Below are 26,857 nucleotides of genomic sequence, written 5' to 3' on the forward strand. Positions count from 1 at the left end.
GGTTTCCAAAACTATAAATTTCGTAAAAATCTGTCAAGAAACAAGAGATATATAGCGGTTTTAAGCGACGAGTGTCAAATTGACACTCAAGGTCTGATTAGGGAGTTTTATTTTCATGAAAAAAATAATCATGCAAAATTAAAGATTTCAAGAATTCATTGAGGGTCCCTCAAGAATGCACCCAAATTAAGTAACATGCCTCCAAACTTCCAATAGCGTCATATTGACACTCAAGAGGAGATTAGGATTAAAGTTGCTTTGAAGAGACCTTACACACAAATTTTTGCAATATTATTTATGATTTAATTGTAAGATACAATTGAAAAAAAAGATGGTAAAAATCAAAACTTTTCTTTTTTATTGTATCTTTTGGAAACAAAAACACCAGTTTAACATAAAAATCGAGCGTATTTTCCTAAAAAAATCATGAAGATATTTAAAATTCATTTTTATACATATCTATCTCTTCCCTTCAGAAAAGACGGGAATTTCAGCACATCAAATGGCAAATTGTCATATTGGAATTTTTTTAACGGAATTTAAAAAATATTTTTAAATCAATTGTTAAATGTAAGAATAATTTTCGACAGTACCTCATAAACACTTATTTTTGTTCATTAATCAACAAATTTTAATCGCTTTTTTAACACATCGCGGACCATCACAAAACAATCAAACCAAAATTCATTTTTATTTCAAAAATGAAATCACTCTACACCCAAAAAAATAAGGTTGGGATGTAAAATGGACGAAACCCGTGAGCGACGATTTGATTTGTCTCATCAGGGATTTTTTTTAAAATGTTATTTAATTTTTTTTTATTAGACATGTTTTAACCAGCTCACAAGGGATGTAGTTGAATATGAGAATTAAATCGGAGAAAAAATTATTGATTTCAAATACCGAACGGTTACATATTGTCCGTCGAGTAACTTTCGATTCCATCGATAGAACTTTTCCAAAACTTCAGACATGCTAGCTTTATATTTCAACAATCACTATGCAAAATAACAATGAACGGCATTTCTGAGATATTGCAGTTTGAATGGCAAATGTTCAAAAGCCCGATTTTCGTTAATTACTGGACGGAGAAAAAAAGACGACAATTATATATTATATGTCATACCAATAATCAAAGTGCATTTGATTTTTTCACATTCAACTATAAATATTATAGACTCAACAACAAACTATTGATTGACCTTACGCCATCAACTATGAATAAAATTGATTCAACTGTAATGGTATAATTGATGCAACTGTAAATACTATAGATTCAACTACAATTGTATGATTGATTTTAGGCATTTAACTATAAATTTAATACATTCTACAAACTGGTGACTGACCTTAAGCAAACAACTATAAATATAATAGATTCAACTGTAATAGTATAATTGATTCAACTGTGAATATGATAGACACAATCACAATTGTATGATTGATTTTATCCATTCAACCATTTTTATGGATTACATTCAACTATACATTTCTGGTTCACCTGGTTGACTTCCATTGTATGATTAATTTAACTATAAATATAATAGATTCAACTACAAACTGGTGATTGACCTAACGCAATCAACTTTGAAAAAAATAGATTCCACTGTAAAAGTTTAATTGATCAACTGAGAATATGATAGACTCAAACACAATTGTATGATTGATTTTGTGCATTCAACCATGGTTATGAATAAGATTCAACTATACATTTCTGGTTGACCTCTTACATTCAACTATAGATACAATGGATTCAACTGTAATTGTATAATTGATTCAACTGTAAATATGATAGGTTGAACTACAATTGTATGATTCGTTTCAGATATTCAACTCTAAATATCATAAATACTTCTATACTTTTATGATTGATGAAGAAAATTTGTCCAGCAAGCTAGATTTTAACAAAAAATCTTGTATTTATGCGTAAGCGTGTAGCAGCAGCAGTGGAAATATGAAAAAAAAACGTGCGAAAACAACAGCGACTATGTTCCCGCAAAATCTATGGACAAGATATTTTTCCGGCAGTTCCTACATCGAAAGGACAAGATCGGCAGCTGAAGAAGGATCCTCCACCGTTCGAGGAAACCATCATAAAAAATAGGAATACCTGATGCCTGCATCCGCCAGTTACGATTCGAGGAAGTTTTTGTAGGTCCTATTATTGGAGGCAAATTCGGAAAAGTTCCTACAGCACACAGTATCATAAGATAGAGGCAACAAAATCCAAGCAAAATCCAATGAACGTGATTCATTCATTAACTATCGGACAAGTTCGATCAAATTATCTTTTTTAATTCAATTTTTCAGGTTAGGTTACGGTTTCAGGTTTTTCAACGGATCCAGAGCAAAAATTTGATCGAAAGAAATTTTGGTCTGCATTAATCCGATAATGGAAGAGGTAAAATGAAAAGAATGTGTGTTATCAGTGATATAGAATCATATTTATTTATTTTATTTTCATATAATATATGCTTCATGCGTTATTATTGCTGAATACATATTTAAATCTCGCATATTATTAAATTGAATGAATAAATTCAAACATATAAATATAGTTGAATCTATTATGTTTCTCTCAGGCCACACATACTTGAGTAAGCTCAACTTTTTTTGAAAAAAAAGCGCGATAGTTGTGCTATCTTACGCATAAAATTTGAACAAAAAATATCATCAGAGTAAAAAGTTATGGAAGTTCAAATCAGAAGTGACAGTGCGCATGCTTCCAATTTCTATACAATTATGAACGGTATTCTATCTTTATAGTCAAAGAAAAGACATCAGCTGTTGGAAAATCTGCGGACTTTACTTTTTCAGAACAAAAACCCTGAGAAGTTGAACGAGAATTTGCTGTAAGCAATTTTGGGATAGCAAAAAGAAAGTCCTTAATATGACTTGTTATCGTCAATGATTTGAGCGGGTGGTTAGGATAGTGCCATAAAACTCCGGAAAGGTATAGTTTTTTTTTTTTCAAAATAACATAGATGTGCTCGGACACTACGAATTTTACGAATAAAATTTAAAATAAATTCAAAAATGTGATTTTAACAATGGATTACTGGTAACTCTTTTCAAATAATCTCAAGATAGAATATGAATAATTTTATCAGAACACTTCGAGACTCGTTATAAAAAAAGACTCTCAGCTCAAAAACTTTTTCGATATAATAAAAAAACAGCTAATCTGGAAATTTCGTGTCTACACAAAGCGACTTTCTCTGAACAATATTTTGAAAATTCATTTCAATGAAGATTGAGTTCCCAAAGGAAACATTATTGTAAATTATTCAAGCATTTTTTCCGGGCGAGGTAATTTTACATAAACGACATTTAAATTTTAAGCCTAAGTTTTGTGCATCAATTTTTATTTAAGTTTAAACGACAGAACTAATAATGTTGTCATGCCGTTTTTTTTATCTATCTATTTATCTAGTAGTCACATTTCTGAAATTTTTTTCATTGCTTTCTCTCAGAGGAGAAATATTGATCTTCTAAATTCGAGAAGGCAAAGCCTCACTTGAACCAGTGATAATACAGGCCATGGATTTGCTGTACCAATAAACCACCTGGCTAATGACCACCATTTGGGCATTTAACAACGACCGGGTGATTACGGATCATGAAATCGATTCGTCGATTGATGACCCGGTAATAAAATCGAAAGCATGCGGCGGCAGTTGTTTCAGTTTTCCGTGAGCCATGCGTGTATTGCAGTGTGTTTTGGAACTCCTCCTACAAACCTTTTCATCAGCAAAAAAAAACGAACTTTGCCATTTTTTTTAAATTTTGACTAATTTTTTAATTAATTTTTTCTCGTGGTCAATGAGTGTTTTGGGTTTCGTATCAAGTCATAATTCATCCGCCCAATTCCCAACAGATGTTCCCAAAATCGTATCGTTTTCAACACCACCACGCTTATCCGAAAACTCCAAACCGAGAAATGATTTAGCATCGAAATAAGATAACAGTAAAATTCAAAACCCATAATGCATAATTCAAATCCAAATCCGCGCCAAATCGGTGTCTCCTGTGCGTGGTCTCACGGGGGGCACATGAGACAACAACAGCACAAAAAAAAACTACCATATTAATCATTTCTCGCTCTCTACGGTTTTGGAGCATGACCACTGTGACGACTCAAAAAAAAAAAAAAAATTGAAATCGGTATTCCATTGAGGAGAACCCCCCTCGAAACAAACATAAAAACACACGACATTAGCGGTCGCGGGAAACCCAACGAGGACGTCAACAAATGCAAAATTATTCCAAACATGCCTGAAACCCCATGTCTGTGAGATGGTGGAGGAGAGAAATTCATTGGAACCGAAAAAAAAAATCAAAACAATCGAGGTCTCATTTTGATGGAACAGCCCATTTTTGGGGGCCTGAACTGTCCACCAAAAGTGGTAGACAATATGGCAAAAGTTTCAAACTCACGCCCGCCTAAACAGTTTTTTTAGTTCGACCGAATGCAAAAGAGTTCCAACTAGGTAACTGCACATTGACGGGAATTTGTATTTTGGTTTTTTGTTACCTTAGCTAATGCGCGTTACACAACAGTTGCAGTTTTATTTTCCCACAGGCTTCACGGCGACAGTAAATTAGCATGAATCTCAAAACGAGACACCGCCATAGTAACTTTGAATTTACCCCCTACTTAACAACCCCACGAGGGGCGGCGACGTGATTACTGGACTGGACTGATCCGAAAACGTAATTTCAAATGAATGTACATTTGAATGAGTCGATTTAGGATCATTTATGAATTTTGCCAATCTAGGGGTCTTAAGAGCGTCGTTTTGATTAAAAGCTCATCATTGCGTTTTTGCAGAATTTTTAAAGAATGTTTACATGAGTAAATTTGAACACTTATGTTTTCATGGAAAAATTGAATACTTTGTTTCGAAAAATCTACATAATTTTTATTTCGTCTGAGGAACCGAGCCTGCTGTTGGCTTTAGTGCCAGGAAATTTTTCGTTAGCAACTTTGTCGAAGACTTTATTTTCGTATCTTATCCGGCAAAAAACTTATCAGATGTCTATTAGAGGTATGTCTTTTGGCATTGAAAAACAATCATTTCAACTGACATCACTGCTGGTGCCTAGCGAATCAAGGAGTGAAGCAATGCTCAGGTAGGCACCAGCAGTGATGTCAATTTTATTGATTAATTTTCAATGCTTGAAGACATACCTCTATTCAATAGCTGATAAATGTTTTGCCTAATAAGATACGAAGATACGGTCTTCGACAAAGGTGTTCAGCGGAAAATTCATTAAAACATTCAGCAGGCTCGGTGCCACAGACAAAATAAAAATGATGTTGATTTTTCAGAACAAAATAATCAATTTTCCCATACAAACCTGAAAGTTCAAATTTACTCATATAAACGTTACTTAAAAAATTCTGGAATAAACCAAGGATGAGTTTTGAACCAAACCAGAGTTTTTAAGACCCTAGAGTTGCGAAATTCGAAAATGACCCAAAAACGACTCAGTCTAAGGTACATATGTAGGTGCAAAAAAAATCTATTCTATTTCGGATTAAACAATTCTAGGGGCTTTTGTAATCTGAGGTTCAGGAAATGTTTTAGGAAAGTAATTTTAAAGGCAATTGAAGCTCGTACGGAAAATTGTGTTTATGTAGAGGGTAAAATTCAGCTTCAAAACTAGTAAAGTTCTGAAAAACAACCAAATATTTTTGAGAGTTTTCTCGTTGATCACAAGTTTTGGAAAGTCTTGCGATAGAATTTTCATATGGAGACATTGCGACCAGAAATTTTTATTACTGGAGCTGTCTGCTTTGGAAGGATTGGCTATCCCTTCGTATAGCCCTTATGGAAAACCTGGCAGAGAATGCCGTTAACAACGTCCAAGTGGTTTCCCAGAGCATGAATTCTCCCACCCGGAGCACACGAGACCCTCCCAATGGAAACATTCATCCAATAGAACTTCAACAAAGTTTAAGTGTTTTATACAAAAGTTGAATTGAATCCCGAAGTACAGAGTGACTGCGACTATATGTCTAAAATCCACATGGGGCTTCTGAACTTGATCTCATTCATCCTGGAACTAACCGAAGGCTCTATTCAACAGTACTTTTTCGACTCAATGACCTGCCTCTATCGACTCAAGGTTAGACCTCTCTCCGAAGTCTCAAGATATCACCTGCTACATTCATCTGCCGATCGAGTGTCGAGGGTTGAGCTTATCTTTGACTCGAGCCTTTTACAGCATACGTCCGAAACTGCTGTCCGAAATGGAAAAAGTCAAGTAATTCTCGCACGAATCTAATCCTACGAAAAGATCTTGCCTTAATGTTGCAGCTTCGACTGTGACATCGGATGCACTCTACTGGACAGCTCTTTGCTGATGGGATCAGTCTGCTTCATCCGTAATCTAGTCCTTCTCCTTATTTCAATTTTGGCCAACTATACAACTCAGAAGGATCCCAAAGATTACGTCAGACTACGCTGGACTTGAATGACTCGTCAGGCGTCGATAACCCAAATAATTCGAGAAGATAATACCCCTTGCAGCGAGATTCACTGCAGAGATGGTATGGCCTTGCCTTGATAACTTCTCTCATCTAACTGCTAGGGACGCGGTGTCCAATAGGCATCCACTTCGCCGCTGATCTTGCCTCAATTTTATGGTTGCAACCATGGAGTCTGACTCATTCTAATCATATGGCGCCGGCGATAGAGTTATCCTACGCCGTTCGCGATTTGAGGCGGCTTTTACTCCGGTAGTGGTACTTCATGAAGCATCCATGACCAGTCAGGAATTGCGTCATATGGATGTCCACTCCACAGTGTCTTTTCCGATCCAGCTCCCGATGTGCGGGATAAGACGATGTGTCTCCCTTTCTCTCGCTGAGCTGTCCTACAGCTGCTGCCAGTTGGACATCGAATCCTCATTGGCGAGATCTCGTTCGATGGGCGTGTCTTTATTGTCGTCGTAACAACAGACATCCTCTTCTAGCAAAACCGAAATGGGCATGACGCCCGCCACTACGCAGGCTTCTTCGGACGAGATAGTCCGGTATTCACTGATAACCCGCAGGTTCACCAGCCGCTGAACGCTGCTAAGTCTCTGCAGATTACACTTTCTTCCCAGGGCTTACCTCTAGGCCGCCGCTCCGTAACGCAAGATTGACGTGGTCACGCTTGACAGCATCCTCCTCTTGCTACTGCGGATTGTCGAGGAGTTCGACATCATCCGTGTGAGTGCGGCCGCTCTCTTACATACCTAGTCGACATGACTCATGAAGCTGATTCTGTCGTCGATCATCATCCCTGCCCTAGGTACTTAATTGCGCGTTTGGACCCGATATCACACGGTCCAACTGCAATGGTACCTGTTTGGGGTGAGATCAGGTTGGTGATCAGCATCATTTCGGTTTTGTGGTGGGCTAGAAACAGGTAATTGGAGTGCATCCAGCTTTCGACTGCCTCGATAGCTACTGTGGCAAATAGCTGACCCTCTACTGTCGAAGAGCCTCTCGCCTAGAGGACTACATCATCCGCAAATCCTACGAGTTCAGCTCCAGGTCGGAGGTTCATTCTTAGGAGCTCGTCGTACGTGATGTTCCACAGAACCGGACCAAGTATTGACCCCTGTGATACACCCGCCGAAACCTCTTATGTCCGTATGCCCTCATCGGTCATATACTGTAGTTGGCGGTTGTGGAAAGACCTTTTCACAATCCTATACAGATATGCCGGGACCCTCATTTGGATAAGCGGCGACGCAATCCCTGTCCAACTGACGCTGTTGAAGGCGTTCTCCACGTCCAGATTGACCACCGCGCAAAAGCGGAGACCTCTTCTCTTCGTTAGGCTGGCTCGTTCAGCTATCTCAATGACAGAGCGTCTTCGGTGCTGCGTCCTCTACGGAAATCACACTGTTTTTCCGAGAGTTAGCCCTCATTCTCAGTGTACCTCTGGAGTCGGTTCTGAATCTGGATCTCCTGGAGGCTTATGCAGTTTTGGTAGAAGGACTAATTTCTGCCGCTTCCACGTATCAGGGAACACCCGTTCCGTCACATATCGTTGCAATGATGACCGGAACATTTCGGAGAACTCCCTGATCGCGGCCTTCAACCGGCGGACTTCCTTGGTTGGAGAAACTTGGCGATTTCGCAAAGTTTATCCACCGTAATCGCCTCCTCTATGCTGGTGTCCCAGTCGTACGGGGCTGTTGGCCAACGAGTAACATTATGCTGTGGGAACAGCTCGTTGATGATCACTCTCAATTTGTCTGAGCACGTTTCAGGTGGCGCACCCCCACTTTTTGTTTTGGCCATGACTATCTGATAGGCATCGTCCTATGGACAGTCGTTGGCGTCTCGGCATTAAGCATGCACAAGCATACACACCTGGATGAGACCAGAACACTTAGAAGGTCAAACGATTTTCAAAACACTGATGGTAGATAAAAAGGATCAACTAGATGTTGACATCACTGAAATGGACCTCATATTAAAGAGTTAAGATTCTGAGAAAACCTCGAGCTTTTACCTTGAAAATTGAAATAGAGTTTGGGGTTCGCACCTTGCACCTGTATGTTTAAGCAGTTGATGAATTCCAAAACCTGGTTGCTAAATGGAGAGATCGATGGATCGCACTTCAATTGCAACCTTCAATGAGAAAGGTTCAATAAGGGAGTATCCCTACGATTGCTGTCAGAAGTCCGATGAGTCTTAAAAAAATATTGAGGTTCTGATTCGGATCAAGGTTAGTGGCCTTTATTTTTTGTTTTAGTTGGTACCACAGGTGGTACCAACTACACACCAGAGGATGTCATGTTTGATTGGATGACTCCCTTGACAGGAAGTATTCCTACGAGTACTGTCAGAAGTCCAATGAGTCTTAAAAAAATGTTATCGAGGTTCTGATTCGGATCAAGGTTAGGGGCCTTTTTTTGTTGTTTTGAGTTGGTACTGCGTCCCCCCAGTTTGCTACTCTGGGTCCATGGGTACTATGAGAAGACTCGTGATATACTCCGTGTATACCTCCTTCCTACTCCCTAAACTCCGTAGACCTAGTTACCACCTCAAACGGTTTAAACACAATCCTTCAATAGTAGTGGGAGGTCTACTCGCGCTAGTACGTTCCAAGTTAATGCTCATCGATGAGACCACTTTCAGCAATATCTCTGAGCATTACGACTCGAAGTTTGAACTCTCTTCTCCTCTAACGACTTGCAAACTGTCATCTCCTCGCAATGAGTCGAGGCTCCCACATAAACCTCCCCTCTTCGCGACTCGAGGCCTGATCTCTCCTTTCACGACTCGAGATAAGACCCCTTCTCGCATCGGATTGAGGTTGATGTACACATATGTACGTCTCCTTTGCCGGACTCACGGCCCGATCTCTCCTCTAGCGACTCAAGATCTGACCTCTCCTCGTAATGACTCGAGGTAAACACTTATACCCCTCTTCTTGTTGAATGAAGGCCTGATATTGCTTTTTGCGACTCAAGACCCGACCTCTTATCGTAAAGACTCGTGGTTGACCACACAAATCTCTCCTCCTGAAAACTCGAGGCCTAACCTCTCTTCTAACGACTCGAAGCCCGACTTCTTATCTCCAGGATTCGAGGTCTACCACCTTCATGCTCGTCGTGTGCCGATCGAGAGCAACTTATCTTAGACTCGCGCCTGTCTCAGCACACGCGGTTAGAGACCCTAGGTAGAATTTAAGGTAAGGTTATCAGATTGCCCGGTTTTATCCGGGTTTGCCCGGATATCTAATACAAACGTTGGGAAACGTCCGTTCCGGCACGGTTGCCAGGATTTCATTGAAAAAATCCCGGATTTGGCCCGATTATTTACTTTGTTTGCCGTATAACATCAAAAAAAACAAATTGTGTTGTAAAAAGTTTTTATCTATTTTTAAGAGCCTAAAATATGATTTAAAATCTGCTGATGAGCGTTCTGAAAAAAAAACTAAATTTTTCCAATTTTTTATTCTTGATCTAGTTGAGTTATTCTGCGATTTTGACAAACTTTGCCCGGATACTTGACAACAATTTCGAAATGAAATGCCCAGATTTTGCCAGGTTTTAAGATAAAATTGCCTAGAATTGTCCGGCCCGGATACGTGTTGTACTTCAGTTCCTCAGTTCTCAAGTTAAAATTTGTTTACTAAACAAGTTTAGGTATTTCAATACTCTTTTCAAATTCATCCATTAAGTTTAATTTTGATGGCGCAACTTACCGGACGGTGAGTTTCTCAGTAATTCTGTGCGTCAGCATCATGCATCACGCTCCGCCGAGTGGTGCCGATGGCTTTGTTGGCTATTCGAATTTTCAATGCCTTAATAACCGAACACCGCATAGAAGGTAGTAAAGCTCTGAATGAATCGCAACCAATTTTGTGTTTTTTTTTTTTTGGAAACCACCGGTCAGTCAAACAAAGGTGTACATTGTATCCACCATCATCCGGTAGAGTGATCCAAAAAAAAAATCCACAGAAACACTTGAATTTGGGACAGATCACCGCCAAATAAAAATAAAAACAGAAGCCGAACGAGCCGCAATGTGCATCCCGCCAAAAAAAAGACAAGCCACTAAACCGGCACTTGATTTGGCAAACATCAACCCATTGGGCTTGAGAGATGGATGAGATGAATTGCCGAATTTAAACATTCCATGTTTGGCCGAGCAGCCAAAAGCTTTCCACAACCCTGTTCGGGGCGGCACAATGCACAATTGAATTTTGTGAATCTATTTGGTTGAGGTTATGGTACACAGGAAAGGGAGGGAAAGTGCCATGATATGCTTAAATGAGCGCAAAAAAGTGCAATGAATTTAGGCAACATTGAGTAACCTTAGGAAGTTGGGCAACTCATTTGTGTTTTTTCTTCTTAAATAACAAACCGAAATTTGAGTTGCTTCAAGTGAAAAAGTTGTTCAATTCCATATATTTTAGTAAGTTATTTAAATGAAGTCTAGAATTTTTTAAAAATATTTTTTTGCCAATTTATGTCAAAAATGCCACATCCAAGTGTATTGAAGGTTTTGCATTAAAATGGTTCAAATCATATCATCAAATTTAAATCTAAAATTGGACATCTGGTTGAGTGGAAACTTTTTTAAGATTTTTCCTTGCTTCCATTTTTATACTTTGAAATAAACATTACAACCTATAATTTATCGAATCAAAATGAACGACACTTTGATGAGAGCAATCCATTAGCATAAGAGAATATTGTCATATTACCTCATCTTATTATACTCATCATTCGAGAGCGTACAACGACATTCAAGCTATTTAATCACTATCATTAATTGCCCGTGGTCTCATAACAGCAGTGATGGGTAAAATAAATGCACAGCCTCAAGGCGAAATAGATTCGTTCGAAGTCAGTATTCGGTGCCGGCAAGTAGCTTCAATTAAAAGTCGATTATTTTCATAACACTCAATACTGATAAGACGGATTATGGTTCAGCGAAAGCAAAACAAACAGATGCAATTTAAGCTGGAGTTTCGTAATTTTTGCTCTGACCTCGTTCAACACATGTTCAGAATTTTTTTTACTGTGCAGTATCTTAGATTGAAGTTTACAAACTAGTTTTTTAAATAAAAATTCCAATAAATCAATTTAAGACAATTTCTTAGAACTTACCTTTGTGTGCAGGAAGGCCAAACTTTTGTTCACGTTCTCGATCTTGTGCACCCGCATCCGGCCGCTGTTCGGTTTGCCGAGCTTCTCGCCGGAGATGATCTCCAGGAGCTTTAGCAGCTTGATGCCGTCGGCCAGGTCGGTGAACAGGTCGTCCACCTCCATTTTGGCCTGCGGAGTGATAAAAAAAAATTTGAAAATAGATTTAGGAAAATTAACATACTATTTTATATAAGAAACTTATTAAAAAGTCGAAAATTGCAGATCAAAAGTCATGAATCGAAAGTCAAGACTTTAGAATCCGTCTAGAGTCAAGAGTTCAGAAGCAATAGTTCAGAATCCTGAGTCCATATTCAAGATTCTAGAGTCCGAGTCCAGAACCTGCAATCCAGAGTTCAGAGTTCAGAGTTCTGAGTTCAGAGTCCATAGTACAGAGTCTAGAGTTCATCATCTAGAGCCAAAACCTATAGTCCAGAATTTAGAGTCGGGTATCTGGAGTCCACATTCCACAATCCGGAGCCCAGAGTCCAGTGTTCAGAGTCCAATGCACAGATTCAAGAGTCCAGGACTTATAATCCAGAGTCCAGAGTTCAGAGTCAATTACCCAAAGTCAATGGTTTAGAGTTCAGAGTCTAGGATTCAGAGTCCAACGACAAGAGTCTAGAGTCAAGAGTTCAGAGTCCAGAGTCTATAGTCCAGAGTCCAGAGTCTAGAATCCAGAATCCAGAGCCCTAGAGTCCACAGTCCAGAGTCTAGGGTCCACAGTCCAGAATCTGCAATCCGTAGCCCAGAGTCATTGGGTTCAAAGCCTAGAGATCAGAGTTCGAAGCCCTTATTCAAGGACTAGAGTCCAGTGTCCAGAACTTATAATTCAGAGTTCAGAGTCAATTTTCCGAAGTTTAGAGTCCAGACCAGTCCAGTCTAGAGTTAAGAATCTAGGATCCAGAGCCAAAGACAAGAGTCTAGATTCCAGAGTTATGAGTCCAGAGTCTGTAGTCTGAAGTCCAGAGTGAAGTTACAGTGTTCAGAGTTCAGAGTCCAAAAGATAGAGGCTAGAGTCCAGAATCCAGAGTCCATACCTATAGTCTAGAGTCCAGAATCTGGAATCTCGAGTCCACAGTCTAGAATCTACAATCCAGAGCGCAGAGTCCAGTGTTCAGAGTTCAGAGATCAGAGTCCAAAGCCCTGATTCAAGGACAAGAGTCCAGTGTCCAGAACTTATAATTCAGTTCAGAGTTCAGAGTCAATTTTCCAGAGTCTAGAGTCCAGAGTTCAGAGTCTAAGATCTAGAGTCCAAAGACAAGAATCTAGATTTCAGAGTCCAGAGTCTGTAGTTTAGAGTCCTGAATCTAGAATTCAGAGTCCAGAGCTCTAGCGTCCACAGTCCAGAATATACAGTCCACAGTCCAGAATCTAGAGTTCACAGTCCACAATCTACAATTCGTATCCACAGTCAAGAATCTAGAGTCCACGGTCCAGAATCTACAATCCGTAGCCCAGAGTCCAGTGTTCAGAGTTCAGAGATCAGAGTCCAAAGCCCTGATTGAACGACAAGAGTCCGTTGTCCAGAACTTATAATTCAGTTCAGAGTTAAAAGTTAATTTTCCAGAGTCTAGAGTCCAGAGTTTAGAGTCTAAAATCCAGAGTCCAAAGAAGATAATCTAAATTTCAGAATCCAGAGCCTGTAGTTCAGAGTCCAGAGTCTAGAATCCAGAGTACACAGTCCAGAATCTAGAGTCAACAGTCCAGAATCTAAAGTCCACAGTCCAAAATCTACAATCCGTAGCCCAGAGTCCAGCGTTCAGAGTTCAGAGTCCAAAGCCCTGATTCAAGGATAACAGTCCAGTGTCCAGAACATATAAGTCAATTCAGTCAATTTTCCAGAGTCTAGAGTCCAGAGTTCAAAGTCTAAGATCTAGAGTCCAAAGACAAGAATCTAGATTTCAGAGTCCAGAGTCTGTAGTTAAGAGTCCTGAATCTAAAATTCAGAGTCCAGAGCTCTAGCGTCCACGATCCAGAATCTACAGTCCACAGTCCAGAATCTAGAGTCCACGGTCCAGAATCTACAATCCGTATTCCAGAGTCCAGTGTTCAGAGTTCAGAGATCAGAGTCCAAAGCCCTGATTCAAGGACAAGAGTCCGGTGTCCAGCACTTATAATTCAGTTCAGAGTTCAGAGTCAATTTTCCAGAGTCTTGAGTCCAGAGTCCAGATCCAAAGTCCAAAGACAAAAATCTAGATTTCAGAGTCCAGAGTCTGTAGTAAAGAGTCCAGGGTCTAGAATCCACAGTCCACAGTCCAGAATCTACAATCGGTAGCACAGAGTCCAGTGTTCAGAGTTCAGAGATCAGAGTCCAAAGCCCTGATTCAAGGGCAAAAGTCCAGTGTCCAGAACTTATAACTCAGTTCAGAGTTCAGAGTCAATTTTCCAGTGTCTAGAGTCCTGAGTTTACAGTCTAAGATCCAGAGTCCAAAGACAAGAGTCTGGATTTCAGAGTCCAGAGTCTGTAGTCCAGAGTCCAAAGTCTAGAATCTAGACACTAGAGCCCGAGAGTCCACAGTCCAGAATCTACAATTCGTAGCCCAGAGTCATGGGGTTCAGAGTTCAGATATCAGAGTTCAAAGCCCTGATTTAAAGACTAGATTCCAGTGTCCAGAACTTATAATTTAGTTCAGAGTCAATTTTCCAGAGTCTGGAGTCCAGAGTTCAGAGTCCATAGTCTAAAGTCAAGAATCTAGAATTGAGAGTCCAGATTTTGTAGTCCATAGTCCAGAGTCTAGAGTCCACAGTCAAGAATCTAGAGTCCACAGTACAGAATCTACAATCTAGAGCCCAGAGTTCAGAGTCTAAGATCCAGAGTCCAAAGACTTCAGAGTCAAGAGTCCCGAGTCTAGAATCCAGAGTCCAGAGCTCATAACTTATAGTCCAGAGTTCAAGTTTAGAATTTATTGTCCAGAGTTAAGAGTCCAGAAATCGGAGTCTAGGGTCCAAATGAGTGTCTGGATTCAGAGTTCAAAGTCCAGAGTCTGGAGTCTTAAGTTTCAGAATCCAGAGTAGTCTAGACTCCAGAGTTTAGATTCTATAGTTTGAAGTTCAGAGTCCCGAGTTAAGAACCCAAAGTTCAGAGTCCAGAGTCTAGAGCTTAAAGTTCAAGAATACAGATTTCATAGTCCAAAGTCCAGAATTCAGAGTTTGGAGAGAGTTCAAAGTCTAGTGTCCAGTATCTAGAGTCCAGAGTCCAGAGTTTAGCACTCAGAATTCATAATCACAGATTCAGATTCAATTTCTTGAGTCCAGAGTTCAGAGTCTAGGATCCAAAGACAAAAGTCTATATTCCAAATTTTGAATTGATCTAGATTCTTCTTCTTCTTCTTTCTACTTCTGGACTGTGGCTGTTTGGGCTGCAGTCCAGGGGATGTAAGGGCCAGTGACTTAGACTATGTGCCCTTGATCTAGACTCCGAGTTTTGAATTTATTGTCCAGAGTTCCGAGTCCAAGGTCCAAAAATGAGAGTCTAGATTCAGAGTTCAGAGTCTGGAGTCTTAAGTTCAGTATCCAGAGTAGTCTATACTCCAGAGCTTAGATTCTATAGTTTGAAGTTCTGAGTCCTGAGTTAAGAACCCAAAGTTCAGAGTCTAAAGTCTAGAGCTTGAAGTTCAGGAATACAGATTTCGTAGTCCAAAGTCCAATTGAGAGTCTAGTGTCCAGTATCTAGTGTTAAGAGTCCAGAGTTTAGCACCCAGAATTCATAATCTCAGATTCAGATTCAATGACTAGAGTCCAGAGTCCAGAACTTATAATCCAGAGTCCAGAGTTTAGAGTCAATTTTCCAGAGTCCAGAGATCAGAGTCCAGAGATTAGAGTCCAGAGATCACAGTCCGGGGTCGAAATGTGAGTCTAGATTCAGAGTTCAGAGTCCAGAGTCTGGAGTCTTTAGAGTCTAGTGTCCAGAATCCACAGTTCAGATTCCAGAGTTTAGCACCCAGAATTCATAGTCTATGATCGAAAATTTAAATTCTAGTTTCTTAAGTTGACAGATCCGAATTTTCAGGGTCAGAACCCAAAGTTCAGACTCCTGAGTTCAGACTCCAGAGTCTAAAGTGTAGAGTCCAGATTCTAAATTCTATAGTCCAGAGTCCAAAGTCCAGAGTCCAGAGTTCTGAATTTTGAGTCCTGATTCCAGAGCTCTGAATACAGAGCCCAGAGTTTAAGAGTCCAGAGTCCAGCGTCAACAGTTAAGTTTCAACAGTTTAGAGTTAGAAGTCTTGGATCAAAAGTCAAAATGTAGAATCGAGAGTAAACAGTGCAGATTAAAAATTTGAGGGGGGCAAGTTCAGCTTCAAGACCCAAGTGTCAAAAATTGAGCTCCAAAAGTGAAGATGCAGGAGTTCAGAATCTAGAGTCCAGAGTCTAAAATCCAAACCCAGAGTTCAGCGACTCAAGATTCAAATGTCATGAGTCGACAAGTAAAAGTCACACTAAAGAATCAATATACATAGTTTAATAGTAGGGAGTCAAAAGTCGAGAGTTAAGCGTCGAGACTTCAAATTTCAGAGTTAAGAATCAATAATCAAGATCACTAATAAAAAAAATCGAAAAACCAGAATCTCATTGAAAAAATTAAGAATGAAAAATTTAAAAATTAAAACTCGCCTAGTATAAACAAGATGCCAATTCAAGCAAACCACCCAGTGAAGCAGCAATTAATTATTCAATTGTGATTATGTCACCTATAAATCACTGCTAATAATCGTAATGCTAATAGGAGCAACTCTCCACTCAAATGACACCAATTTTTTTTTGCTCAAGTCACGCGTCTCGTCATTAACTTTATCCGGACGTCAATTGCACAGCCTACAGCGGGAAGAAGGTATCAACAACAATAATGAATGGCAGTTACACCGAACAATTAGGGGAACCCATTTCTTTTCCCCCTTTTTCTTGTTGGATATACACAGTTTCATGATTTATTGGTCGGATTTTCCAGTGGGACACAAACAAAGGCCGTCAAATCGAATCTCGAAGTAGGGAGATAAAGCGAAATAAAAAAAAACACAATAAAAAAAGGTTACCTGAGAGTCAAAATAATCTTGAAAACATCTAAGAGTGAGTTTAAGCTTTTCTTACAAAAAGAAAGAGTCACAAATTAAATTACTGAAATTACAAGAACGAAGAATATAATTGAATAATTAAAATATTTTTTTCAACAGTTCAGGAGATGAAGAAATAAAAAATTTAAAGTAAATATTAAAAAAAATAGTCATGTTTGAGAAGTATAAGTAAATTTCAAAGCATCAACAAAATATCTGATATTTTTATTAAGAATCCAAATAGTGTCTTTTTTAAATAAAAAATCAAACCTTTCCTCTCCTGTTGAATAATAGAACTCGATTGGACAATGTCTTGTACAGAAAAAAAACAGATGGAGAGAAGGATAAAATGCGATATCAACCTGGAAAGACCCCAAGAGGAGTTTTTGATTCTGCATTTGTTTACCGCTATAAATCAACCGAGGAGCAACATGTTCAAGCCCCGCATGAGGTCGCAAAAAACAAGATGAAATATGCGTTTAAAGAAACCCAGAAAAAAAATATTCGGGGCACAATCCACACAGGGGGAAGCGTTTTATGAATGGATACAATTGAGATTGAATTTTGGAAAAAAAAATAACTAGATGCTTTTACTTTTGGTTTCCATTGAAGACTAAACTTGAACCTTCTCAGAGTCTCGGTAAACGAATTTAGATTCCTTTTTTATGAAATCTGAAGTTTTGACTTTCATATGAGAGTTTTGATTATCGATTTAAGATTTTTCTCAAGATTCTTGCAATCCTTTTGATGCTGCTGGTTTTTATATTCTCCTGACTTTTCATTCTCGTGATTCTCATTACTCTCTTAGTTCTCTCTGGGGTTTCCTATTCTTGGGCATAGATGCCAATGTGTTTGATTTTTCAGGATTTGCCTGAATTTTCGAGGCCCAGCCTGACAGCCTAATAACTTATTGAATTTTCCTGATTTCTTAAAATATGCCTGATTTTGCCTGATTTTTGCGAAGTGATGAAAAAATGGGTAGTAAGGAAAAAGTGAAAATTTGGCAAATCAAAGCGATTGAAAGATTCCCTTTAATTTTTATTTAAAAAAGGGAATTAAAGGGAATCTTTCGATTGCTTTGATTCAGTAGAATTATTCAACTAAGTAGGCTCACAACACATATTAGAGGGAAAATAGGGAACGATGACCAAAAAAAAGGCCCTTTAAACGAAATTTCCGTTTCTTTTACGTAGCCTGATTTAGCTTGATTTTTATTTCACCAGTTCCCTGATTTTTGACAAAAAAAAATGTTTGCAACACTGTTCTTGGGTTCTTTTAATTCTATTCATTCTCTCAACTTTCTCAATTTGCTTGCTAAACATATCTAATAATAAATGAAATAAATTTTTAATCTATTTTTATCTATTCTATTTTTTTTTATTTAATTCTTGATTTATTTGATTTTTTTCAATTTTGTTGATCATTTTGTTTCTATTCATTCTCTTTCTTGTTTCTCATAGTTTTCTTGATTCTCTCGATAACAAAACATTACGCTTTAAGATTTGAAATAATGGTTTGATTTTAATTCTCTGAGTCGACTCGTGCCTCTTGATGCTTTCAATTTTCTGGATTCGCTAAATTCTTCCAAATTATCATTATGTTCTCTATGAAATTTAAATTATTTTGTTCTATCATTTGTTACTTTTTTGTTTTCTTAAGTCACCTTGTCGTTTTTTTCGGTTGCCTATTTTTGAACTTTTGTAAGATAGTTTTTGCTCATTAATGCCTTTTTGCTTTTCTATGGCTTTTTATTGCCCTTTTGTATACAGTAAGGTTTTTTTTTACACTGATATACGTACGGCGTTAAAAAACGTGCTTGTTGCGGAAAACCGTGTAAAAAAGTTCATGCAAATTCTGCAGCTCTGAAACTTGAAAAAAAAAACATGTAACTTGACACTTAAGACTTGAAACCTGAGACCTGAGACTTGAGGCTTAAGACCTGAGACTTGAGACTTCAGATTCGAGACATGAGACCTGAGATCTGCGACCTGCGAACTCGTACCTGAGACAATTGAGACATGAGACCTGAAAACTGATACCTGAAACCTCAGACGTGCGACTTGAGACCTGAGATCTGAGACTTTTGACAGGACACCTGAGACCTGATATCTGAGGCATGAGATCTGAGACCTGAGACCTGAGGCCTGAGATCTTAGACCTGAGACCTGAGGTCTGATACATGAGACATAAGACATGGTGCATTAGGCCTGAGACTAGATACCTGAGACTAATACTTGAGACATAAAACATGAGACCTGATACAAGAGACATGGGACATGAGACCTGAGATTTGAGTCTGATACCTGAGACCAGAGACTTGAGACTTAAGACATGACACCTGAGACCAGAGACCTGAGATCTGAGAACTGAGACTAGAGACCTAAGACATGAGACATTAGACCTGAAAATAGAGACCTGAGACCCAAAACATGAGACCTAAGACTTGAACCTTGATACTGAAGACATGACACCTGAGACTTGAGACCTAAGACATAAGACATGCGACATGAGATATGTGACTTGAGACCTGAGACATGAAACATTAGACATTAGACATAAGACATGAGACATGAGACATGAGACCTGAAACTCTCAAGTCTCTTGTCTCAGGTCTCAGGTCTCAGATCTCAGGTTTAAGTCTCAGATCTCATGTTCAAGTCTCATGTCTCATGTCTCAGGTCTCTTGTCTTATGTCTCAGGTGCCTGGTCTTATGTGACAGGTCTCTGGTCTCAGGTCTCCGATCTCATGTCTCTTGTCTCAGGTCTCATGACTAACTCTATGTATCAGGTCTCATGTTTCATGGCTTTTGTCCCATGTCTTATTTCTCATGTCTCAGATCTCAAGTCTCATGCATGCCTCATGTCTCTTGTCTCTGGTCTTAGGCTCCAGGTGGTGTGTCTCAGGTGTGGTGTCTCAGATCTCAGGTCTCATGTCTCAGGCCTCATGCCTCAGGTATCATGCCTCATGTCTCAGGTTTCAGGTCTCATGCCTCACGTTCTTAGTCTCAGAGCTAAGATCTTCTCAACTTCAAAATTTCTAAGTGTTTCCCGTTCAAAAGGATTCTGTGAAAAACCGTGTTAATTCGCGAAATCCGTGTAAAAAAAAACCGTATAAAAACCACGTAAAAAAAACGTTGGTGTACTTTCGTTTGTCCTTTCATAGCTTTTTGTTTTCCCTTTTTATGCGTTTTATTTTTTGTTGCCTTTTGGTTTTTATGGACTTGTTGTAGCCTTTTTGTTCTCTATTATTGAGCTTCTGAAATTTTATATTAGATTATTACTACTCTGTTTATGGCTTTTGTTGTCTTGTGTTGTCCTTTGTAATCTTTTGTTGCTCTTTCGCTGCTCATTCTTGCTTTCTTCTTGGTTTTCTTTTTGCCGTCTTCTTCTGCTTTTTTGTTATCGTCTTATTGTTTTTTTGTATCTTTTTGTAGCCTGCCTGTGTTTTGTCTTTTTGCTGAACTTTTGTTCACCTGGTGATAGATAAGCTGTTGCCCTTTTGTAGATTTTTTGCGTTGTATTTTTGATGCCCATTGGTTTTCTGTTTATGGCTTTTAATTGCTTTTTGTTGCCCTTATTTTGCCTTTTGTTGACTTTATGATGCCGTTTGTAGTCTTTTTTTATTTTTTGAAGCCTTCTTCAGCTTTTTTGTAAGACATTGGCCTTCAGCCTTTAGCTTTGTTTCATTTTGCGTTGGGCTTTGTGCTTTTAAATTTTTCAACTGAGATTGTGAATTGTTGATTTTTATATTTTACTTTTTATTTTTTAAACTTGATGTTTCGAATTGAACAAAATTTTCATAAGAGTTTCATTTTTCAAATTCAAGACTTCTTTTTTAGTTTGCATAAAAATTTTTTGTAAGTGATTTTCGAAAGTAGAAAGAATTGGGCTAAATTTTGAGATTTTTGAATCAAGACTCTTCGTTTAAATTGATAAATGTCGATTGTTAAAGAATCAATGATTATTATTTTGAAAACAAAAAAACAGACAAAGTTTCTATAACAACATTTTTTGGAAAATTGACACAAATAGATACACTCGAAACCTTGAGTAAGATCTCCAAAAGAATAAACGTTGAAAATGTGGTGTTAAATTGTTTTGGCTGCCACCTGGCTATCTCCAGGAAAAACACCAATAATGCGTAATTACGACATTTAATTTAAGATTTTCAAGTTTTTTAAATCTATTTTTATATATTTTTCTATTCTTAACCTTTGATCTGATTCTCTGTTCTATTTTTTTTTTAATAAATAAGTATAAATTTGTTAACTCTACAAAACGCATATCCTACCTTGACCAGGAACGAGTTCATCCATTTCGTGAACGTTTTCTTCTGGATGTGCAGCCGCTCCTCCTGTAGGGTCTTGATGCGCTCGTTCTCGAACTTGTAGATGCCCTCCCGTTGCGTCATGTTGGACCGTTGCTGAACCTGGGCTGAATACCCACCAGGCTCATACTGTGATCCTGTTGTGGAGAGGGAAGAAGAGAAAGGAGAAAATTTAGTTTAAAACACAGAATATGTCTACAGTACGCTTTTTGCAAAATGAAATAAATCTCTCTTCTTATCCTTGAGGATGATATTAGTCGACGCCGAAACGTCAGCACAATAAAAAAAAGTTGTTAAATAGATTTTTTGATTGATTTTCATTTTTTTAAGCCTGAGAACTGATCAAATCGAAAAAATATTTTTTTACGCAATTATCGATTGGATTCCACCGGCCATTGTTTACCGCCAAGAAGGAGACTAGATATCCAAAGTACGCAGGGCGCAGAAAGCTTTTATCGATTATGACCTGACTGCTGCAAGGCGGTGGCGACGCCAATGTTTATAAATTATGACATAAGCCCGGTTTTGCAGCCGCGCATTGGCTTCAAATCGAGAAGAGCTGCTGCGTTGAGGCGCTGCAAGACGACCGGCGCGCTGAAAATGTCGGCAAACTAATTATACTGATTGTGTTTGTATAATAAACACAGCAATTTTATGGCGCTAAGAGCTAGAGGGCACTCAGTGCCCTCAAAAAGAACCATACTGTCGTTTGCGAACGGAGGACGAAATTGTTATGAGCAATTAAATATTCAACGACAAACCTCAAAAATAAATTCTAAGAATATGGAATCATTAAGAAAGAAATATAAAAAAATATTTGTTAAATAAACGTTCAAATTTATCATCTTTTCTTCGTAATACATACTGTTTTTATTCCATCTTAAAACTGTAGTTGGAAAAATGTCTGAAGCTCTGGGCTGTGGTAATATTTCCAACTCATTTTGCAGCTGTAGATAACAAACAAACGACGATTGGAATGTGGTTGAGCACATTCTGGCACGTTTTACTATGCGCGGATATGTGCGGTTTAGGATTTGCAAAATGAAGAAAAAAAATCGCGGTATCTGAATGCATATTATCGTGTACGTATGTATAAATATATTGTTCGAGTTATTGAGTCATCCGCCATCGACGATAACAATTTTTGAATGTGGATTATTTTCTCTTTTTACTGATGTTAGCTTTCCTGATAAAAATTGAGGGGACAGATGTGGGTTTGATAAAAATTGCCCCTATCTGAGCTGGACTTATTTTAAGCGAATTCTTTAATTTTCGATATCGATCGAAGATATGGGAAAAATGCAAGTGAGGAATTAAGAACCATCGATAAGATTTCTGGGTTACAATGAACAAAAAAGGGGCAAAAAACCCCTTCGGAAAATGTTTACTCAAGTTGTGGGAAGTTTTTATTTCTCTTGAAGAATTTTAAATCTATGAAAATAAAATAAAATCACGATATGTCTCTAACATTGAGTTAGAAAATTATTTTTTCCAAAGTGTTTTTGAATGTAGCAATGTGGCATCAACAAATATTGCTCGAAGAACTTCATAGCTCAAATTTTTCCCCTAAGTTGATTGCGTTTATTCTGATTTCAAATTAGGCTGGAACAAATATCAATGTCTTTATTTGTCTCCCCCCCTCCCCTTCGAAATTTTCAAAACCCCGAAATAAAGTTTTAAGTATTTTATTTAAATTTCGAAAAAAACTCAAGTATCCGAAAGATTAAAAGACGAAAAAACCAAATTTTGAAAGATAAGACTTATTTCACCTTTTGTATTCTTGATTATATTGAATGTTTCGATAAAAAACTACTTGATTTGTAGGTTTTGTGCAATGATATAGTATGCAATATTGTTGCATACAATATTTCGTGCAATTTATTCCAATTTATTTGTTTTTTGCAGTATTTTTTATTGCCCCCACCCCCCCCCCCCCCCCCTCGCGATGTTCCAACTCCGAGTGACAAAAGAAGGATTTGAAATTTGTTCCGGCCTTAGGAGGCGCCATAAAAGTGACGACCAAATTTTAAATGGGACAACCTTTGGGCACCAAAAGTTTCTGGTCAATTTCCGAGAATCGATAAATTCCTAAAAGGTATTCCCTTTTTTGTCAGCCCTTTATCAACATCTGGGCAAATTGATTTTCCCACTTTATCAAAATTGCGATAGCAACATTGAAACAGCATAAAGGTATTTATGGAACTACTGATGTAGGGCTATAGCAAACGAGCGCAAGCCAGCAATCGATCGATCACTCAACGACGATATTGATAAGCGGAAAACGGTGTTTACATTATATATTGATTGAGAAACTGATAGTGGATGGCATGTGCCTTCGCAGAATCTAAACGTAAATCTACCAGCAAATAATAAGACCACTAGAGGAATCATTCCGGAATTTTTTTGCACGTATCCGGGCCAGGCTAACGGTCATTGGATTTCAAATTTTTAAATCCAAAAAAAAAGAACGGACAATATCTGGGAAAATTTGAGCAAAATCCGAGCATTTTACGAAGAAATTAAAAAAAAAAACAGCATGAAAGATATCATTCGAATTTTCAATTTTTCATCGAAGCACATCAGCAGCGTTCGAATTAGATTGAAAGCATCAATAATGTTCATTTTTTTATGTTGATGTAAATAACTTTTAAAAATTGCTTTTGAACCAAATAAACAAAACTTACCATCACTAATTATAGTTTTTTGCTCAGTTTTGAAAAAAAAAAATCATTAAAATCCGAGAAATTTATCCCAAAAACCGGGCATCTGGGTCGAAGTGGACTTGTCTTGAAATTTTCAATTATTCGGGCACGCCAGGGTAAAATCGGGTAATCTGTCATACTAACACTAGACTAGAGGGATGGTGATGATTTACAATTTTGTGACTTGTGTTGGCATATAACCTTAAAAGAAGAAGCCAGAAATTATAAAAACGTCCTGAAGGTTAGAGGATTTCTCACATCTAGTACTATTTTGAATTTGTAACTTTAGCTCCTTCATCCTTGTTCAAGGCCCGAAAAATCTAATCTTAGTAACATGCAAACAATATGGTTGAAGTGGACCTTGCATACTAAGGACTGTTCACGAAAAAAGTGGACACCTGTTCTAATGGTAAAAGTAAAGTTAAAAAAAAAAAACAAAAATCCAGTGTGGAATACCGTTCAAAAGTTAACAGAGCCTTACGCCTTGGATTGGAAGCATTCGGAATTTAAAAAATAGATTTAGTCAAACTTTGCACAGCTTTTATTGTGACCTTAAATGACATTTATGACTAAATTTACTCGAGTTTTCCATGGTGTTGGCTTCTGTAACATGTTTCTCAATTTGCAATTCTTATGCACTGTTATTACATTAAATATTTCATTGAATAGGTTTTTGAGATACTCGGCTTTGTAAGCTTTTTTAGAACAGCCTTAAAACAAATGGTTAAATCAAGAATCCAAGTATTTCTCTTGGCTATAATAAATAGCCATGGAACGAACTGCAACTACCAATAATATAGTAGGGGAGAGTGGGGTATCGTGGGCCATGGGGAAACGTGGGCCACTTTTAATATCTCAGATGTGTGTTGAGATAAAAATCTCAAACCAACTGTCATCGTCGTCGCTTTGCGTGAGCATATATTCCTATATGTTGTTGACTGAATTACGCATCATATGCTACTTTTATTTATCAAGCTAAAAAAAGTTAGAAAAATTTACTTACATAATTAAAAAAACACCCGCTAATTTCATCGATGGGGAACCTCAAGTGCATAACAAAAATATGCTCATACGCTTATGATCTTAGTTTTGTCATGATCTTTCACATGGAAAAGGAATTTTTGATGAAACATCAATAAGTCAGAAAACGCAACGAATTTTCAAATCACAGCTTGTGGGGAATCGTGGGCCACACATCTTGAATCACCTATATGTTTATGTTTTCATACACATTCAGAATTTAAAATACGTTTTACCTATCTGTAAAGTTTTCTTATGTCAAATGAAGAGTTATGAAAAATATTTTGTCCATCCTATATAAGAAATTTAGCCAAAACGTTCGCGAGCCAGGTTGCGTATGCGATGCGATCATACGCAGCGCTCTTTTTTTTTTTTTCATCATCTGAAATTGCTTTAAAATAACAGAATGAATTAGGAAATCACAGTTTTGGATCAACTCATAAACTTTGCATGTTATTTGGTCAATTTGGATTTGGTGGCCCACGATTCCCCACCATTTTTCGAAATCCAAAAAATATTACTTTTTTTCAAACAGTCAGAATTTGGGGAAAATAACTTATTAAAAATTAAAAAAAAAAACCTTCTAATACCTTGAAAATGTAGAAAACCATACCATTTTTTATTTTCATTTTATCTTTTATAATAAAGAAGTTATGGAACAACGAATAAAAGTGGCCCATAATTCCCCACTCTCCCATACTTATATACTTTGACGTTTGGTTTTTATCTGGAGAAAAGATGTTTACAAAAGGTAAACTTGTTAACTTCGGGTAACTTGCGATGTAAAGTACTCCTTTTTTGCCTTTCTTTCAGAAAGGTATAGTTATCGGTCGATTTGAGAGATCATTAATTATGGGTCTTAGATATACCTTTATAGGTACCTATCGAATCAGCTCGACGAGTTCTGATGATGTCTGTGTATTTGTGTGTATTTGTGTGAATTTTTGTAAACTTTGTTCTCGACGTTTTTGTGAAACTGAGCAGTACAATAAAAATTATTTTTATCTTGAAAAATTTGATTTTTTTTCTTCTTCAACCTATATAAGAAAGAAAAAATTACAAAATAGTTTGAAATTTTTTTTTTCATAGTAATTGATAGTAATTTTCATCAAAAATGATCACTCCAAAAAACGTGGCCATTTGGCTTGCTAGCCACAACCAGAAATCACTAAAATCAAGATTATCGAAAACATGGCGCGATAAGCACTGGGTAAGCTTTCACTCCGTGTAATTCCGCATAAAGAAAACAGAGGGCGTCTCCAATCGATTGACAAACATAAATGTCAGTCAAACACAGATGTCTTGATTTAAATTTATCGAGCGAAGGAGTTATTCTTTTAATACCAGTCCACCGTTAGGAAAACCGGAAACAAAAATTAATTCTGGCCTTACAACCCAAAATTGAAGTTCCTTAAAAGGGATTGCATCATGAGGTACAACCCCGAAATTGAATTTTTTTTCTATTTATTTGATCATAAGGATTTTAACACCAGGGGCGGGATTATGGAACTCGAAACAATCGAGTTTCGTTCGATTCGACCAACTTGGGCATTACCGATCTCGATTCGAATGGAACGTTTCGAGATGATCTACTACCCGATTTACTCGAAATCTAATACGTTAAAATTCAGAACTCGAACGAGATTCGTAATACTGATTCTAATCCGATTCGAGTTCAACTCGAAACGGGTAACTCGAATCGAATAGGATTCATAATTCCACCCCAGGATGTCATTCATCCCTCCCCGAAATTGAATGACTCAAGTTTAAAGACTAGACCCTCACATCGCATATTTCTATAGTGATGGTAAGTCCAACGTTAGATTCTCAATCACAGCTTGCTCTGAGAAGGCGAAAACGACACGGGAACGCAAACGATATATGCACACCATCTCATCTTCTCACGTACCGTTCGTGCTCAGGAAGCTTTTTCCAAGCACGAACGACAGGAGAGAATTTCGCCCGTAGAAGCAAATTGAATCCAATAGGACAAATGCTACTGAATCATCTCGAGCTTTAAGCTCTCGGGCTAGTTTTTTTTTGTTCCTTTTTCTCTTCCTCTCTCCAGATCTAACGTTGCGCGATGAAAA

At 37.9% G+C, this 26,857-nt stretch overlaps 1 protein-coding gene across 7 annotated transcripts in view; it reads right to left on the reverse strand.

The window, feature by feature from the left end:
- The window catches only part of LOC129757940 (spectrin beta chain, non-erythrocytic 1-like), a 254,976-nt gene that overhangs the window by 50,141 nt on the left and 177,978 nt on the right, over positions 1-26,857 (reverse strand). For all 7 annotated transcript variants that reach the window (XM_055755348.1, XM_055755349.1, XM_055755346.1 and 4 more), the window contains 2 exons: positions 21,010-21,182; positions 11,632-11,799 (listed from right to left, as the gene is read on the reverse strand). In XM_055755348.1, the coding sequence (XP_055611323.1) occupies positions 11,632-11,799; positions 21,010-21,129 (288 nt within the window). In that variant the 5' untranslated portion in view covers positions 21,130-21,182. The remainder of the gene's footprint in view (positions 1-11,631; positions 11,800-21,009; positions 21,183-26,857) is intronic.

Source organism: Uranotaenia lowii, chromosome 3 (genome assembly GCF_029784155.1).
Source record: "Uranotaenia lowii strain MFRU-FL chromosome 3, ASM2978415v1, whole genome shotgun sequence".
NCBI lineage: Eukaryota > Metazoa > Arthropoda > Insecta > Diptera > Culicidae > Uranotaenia > Uranotaenia lowii.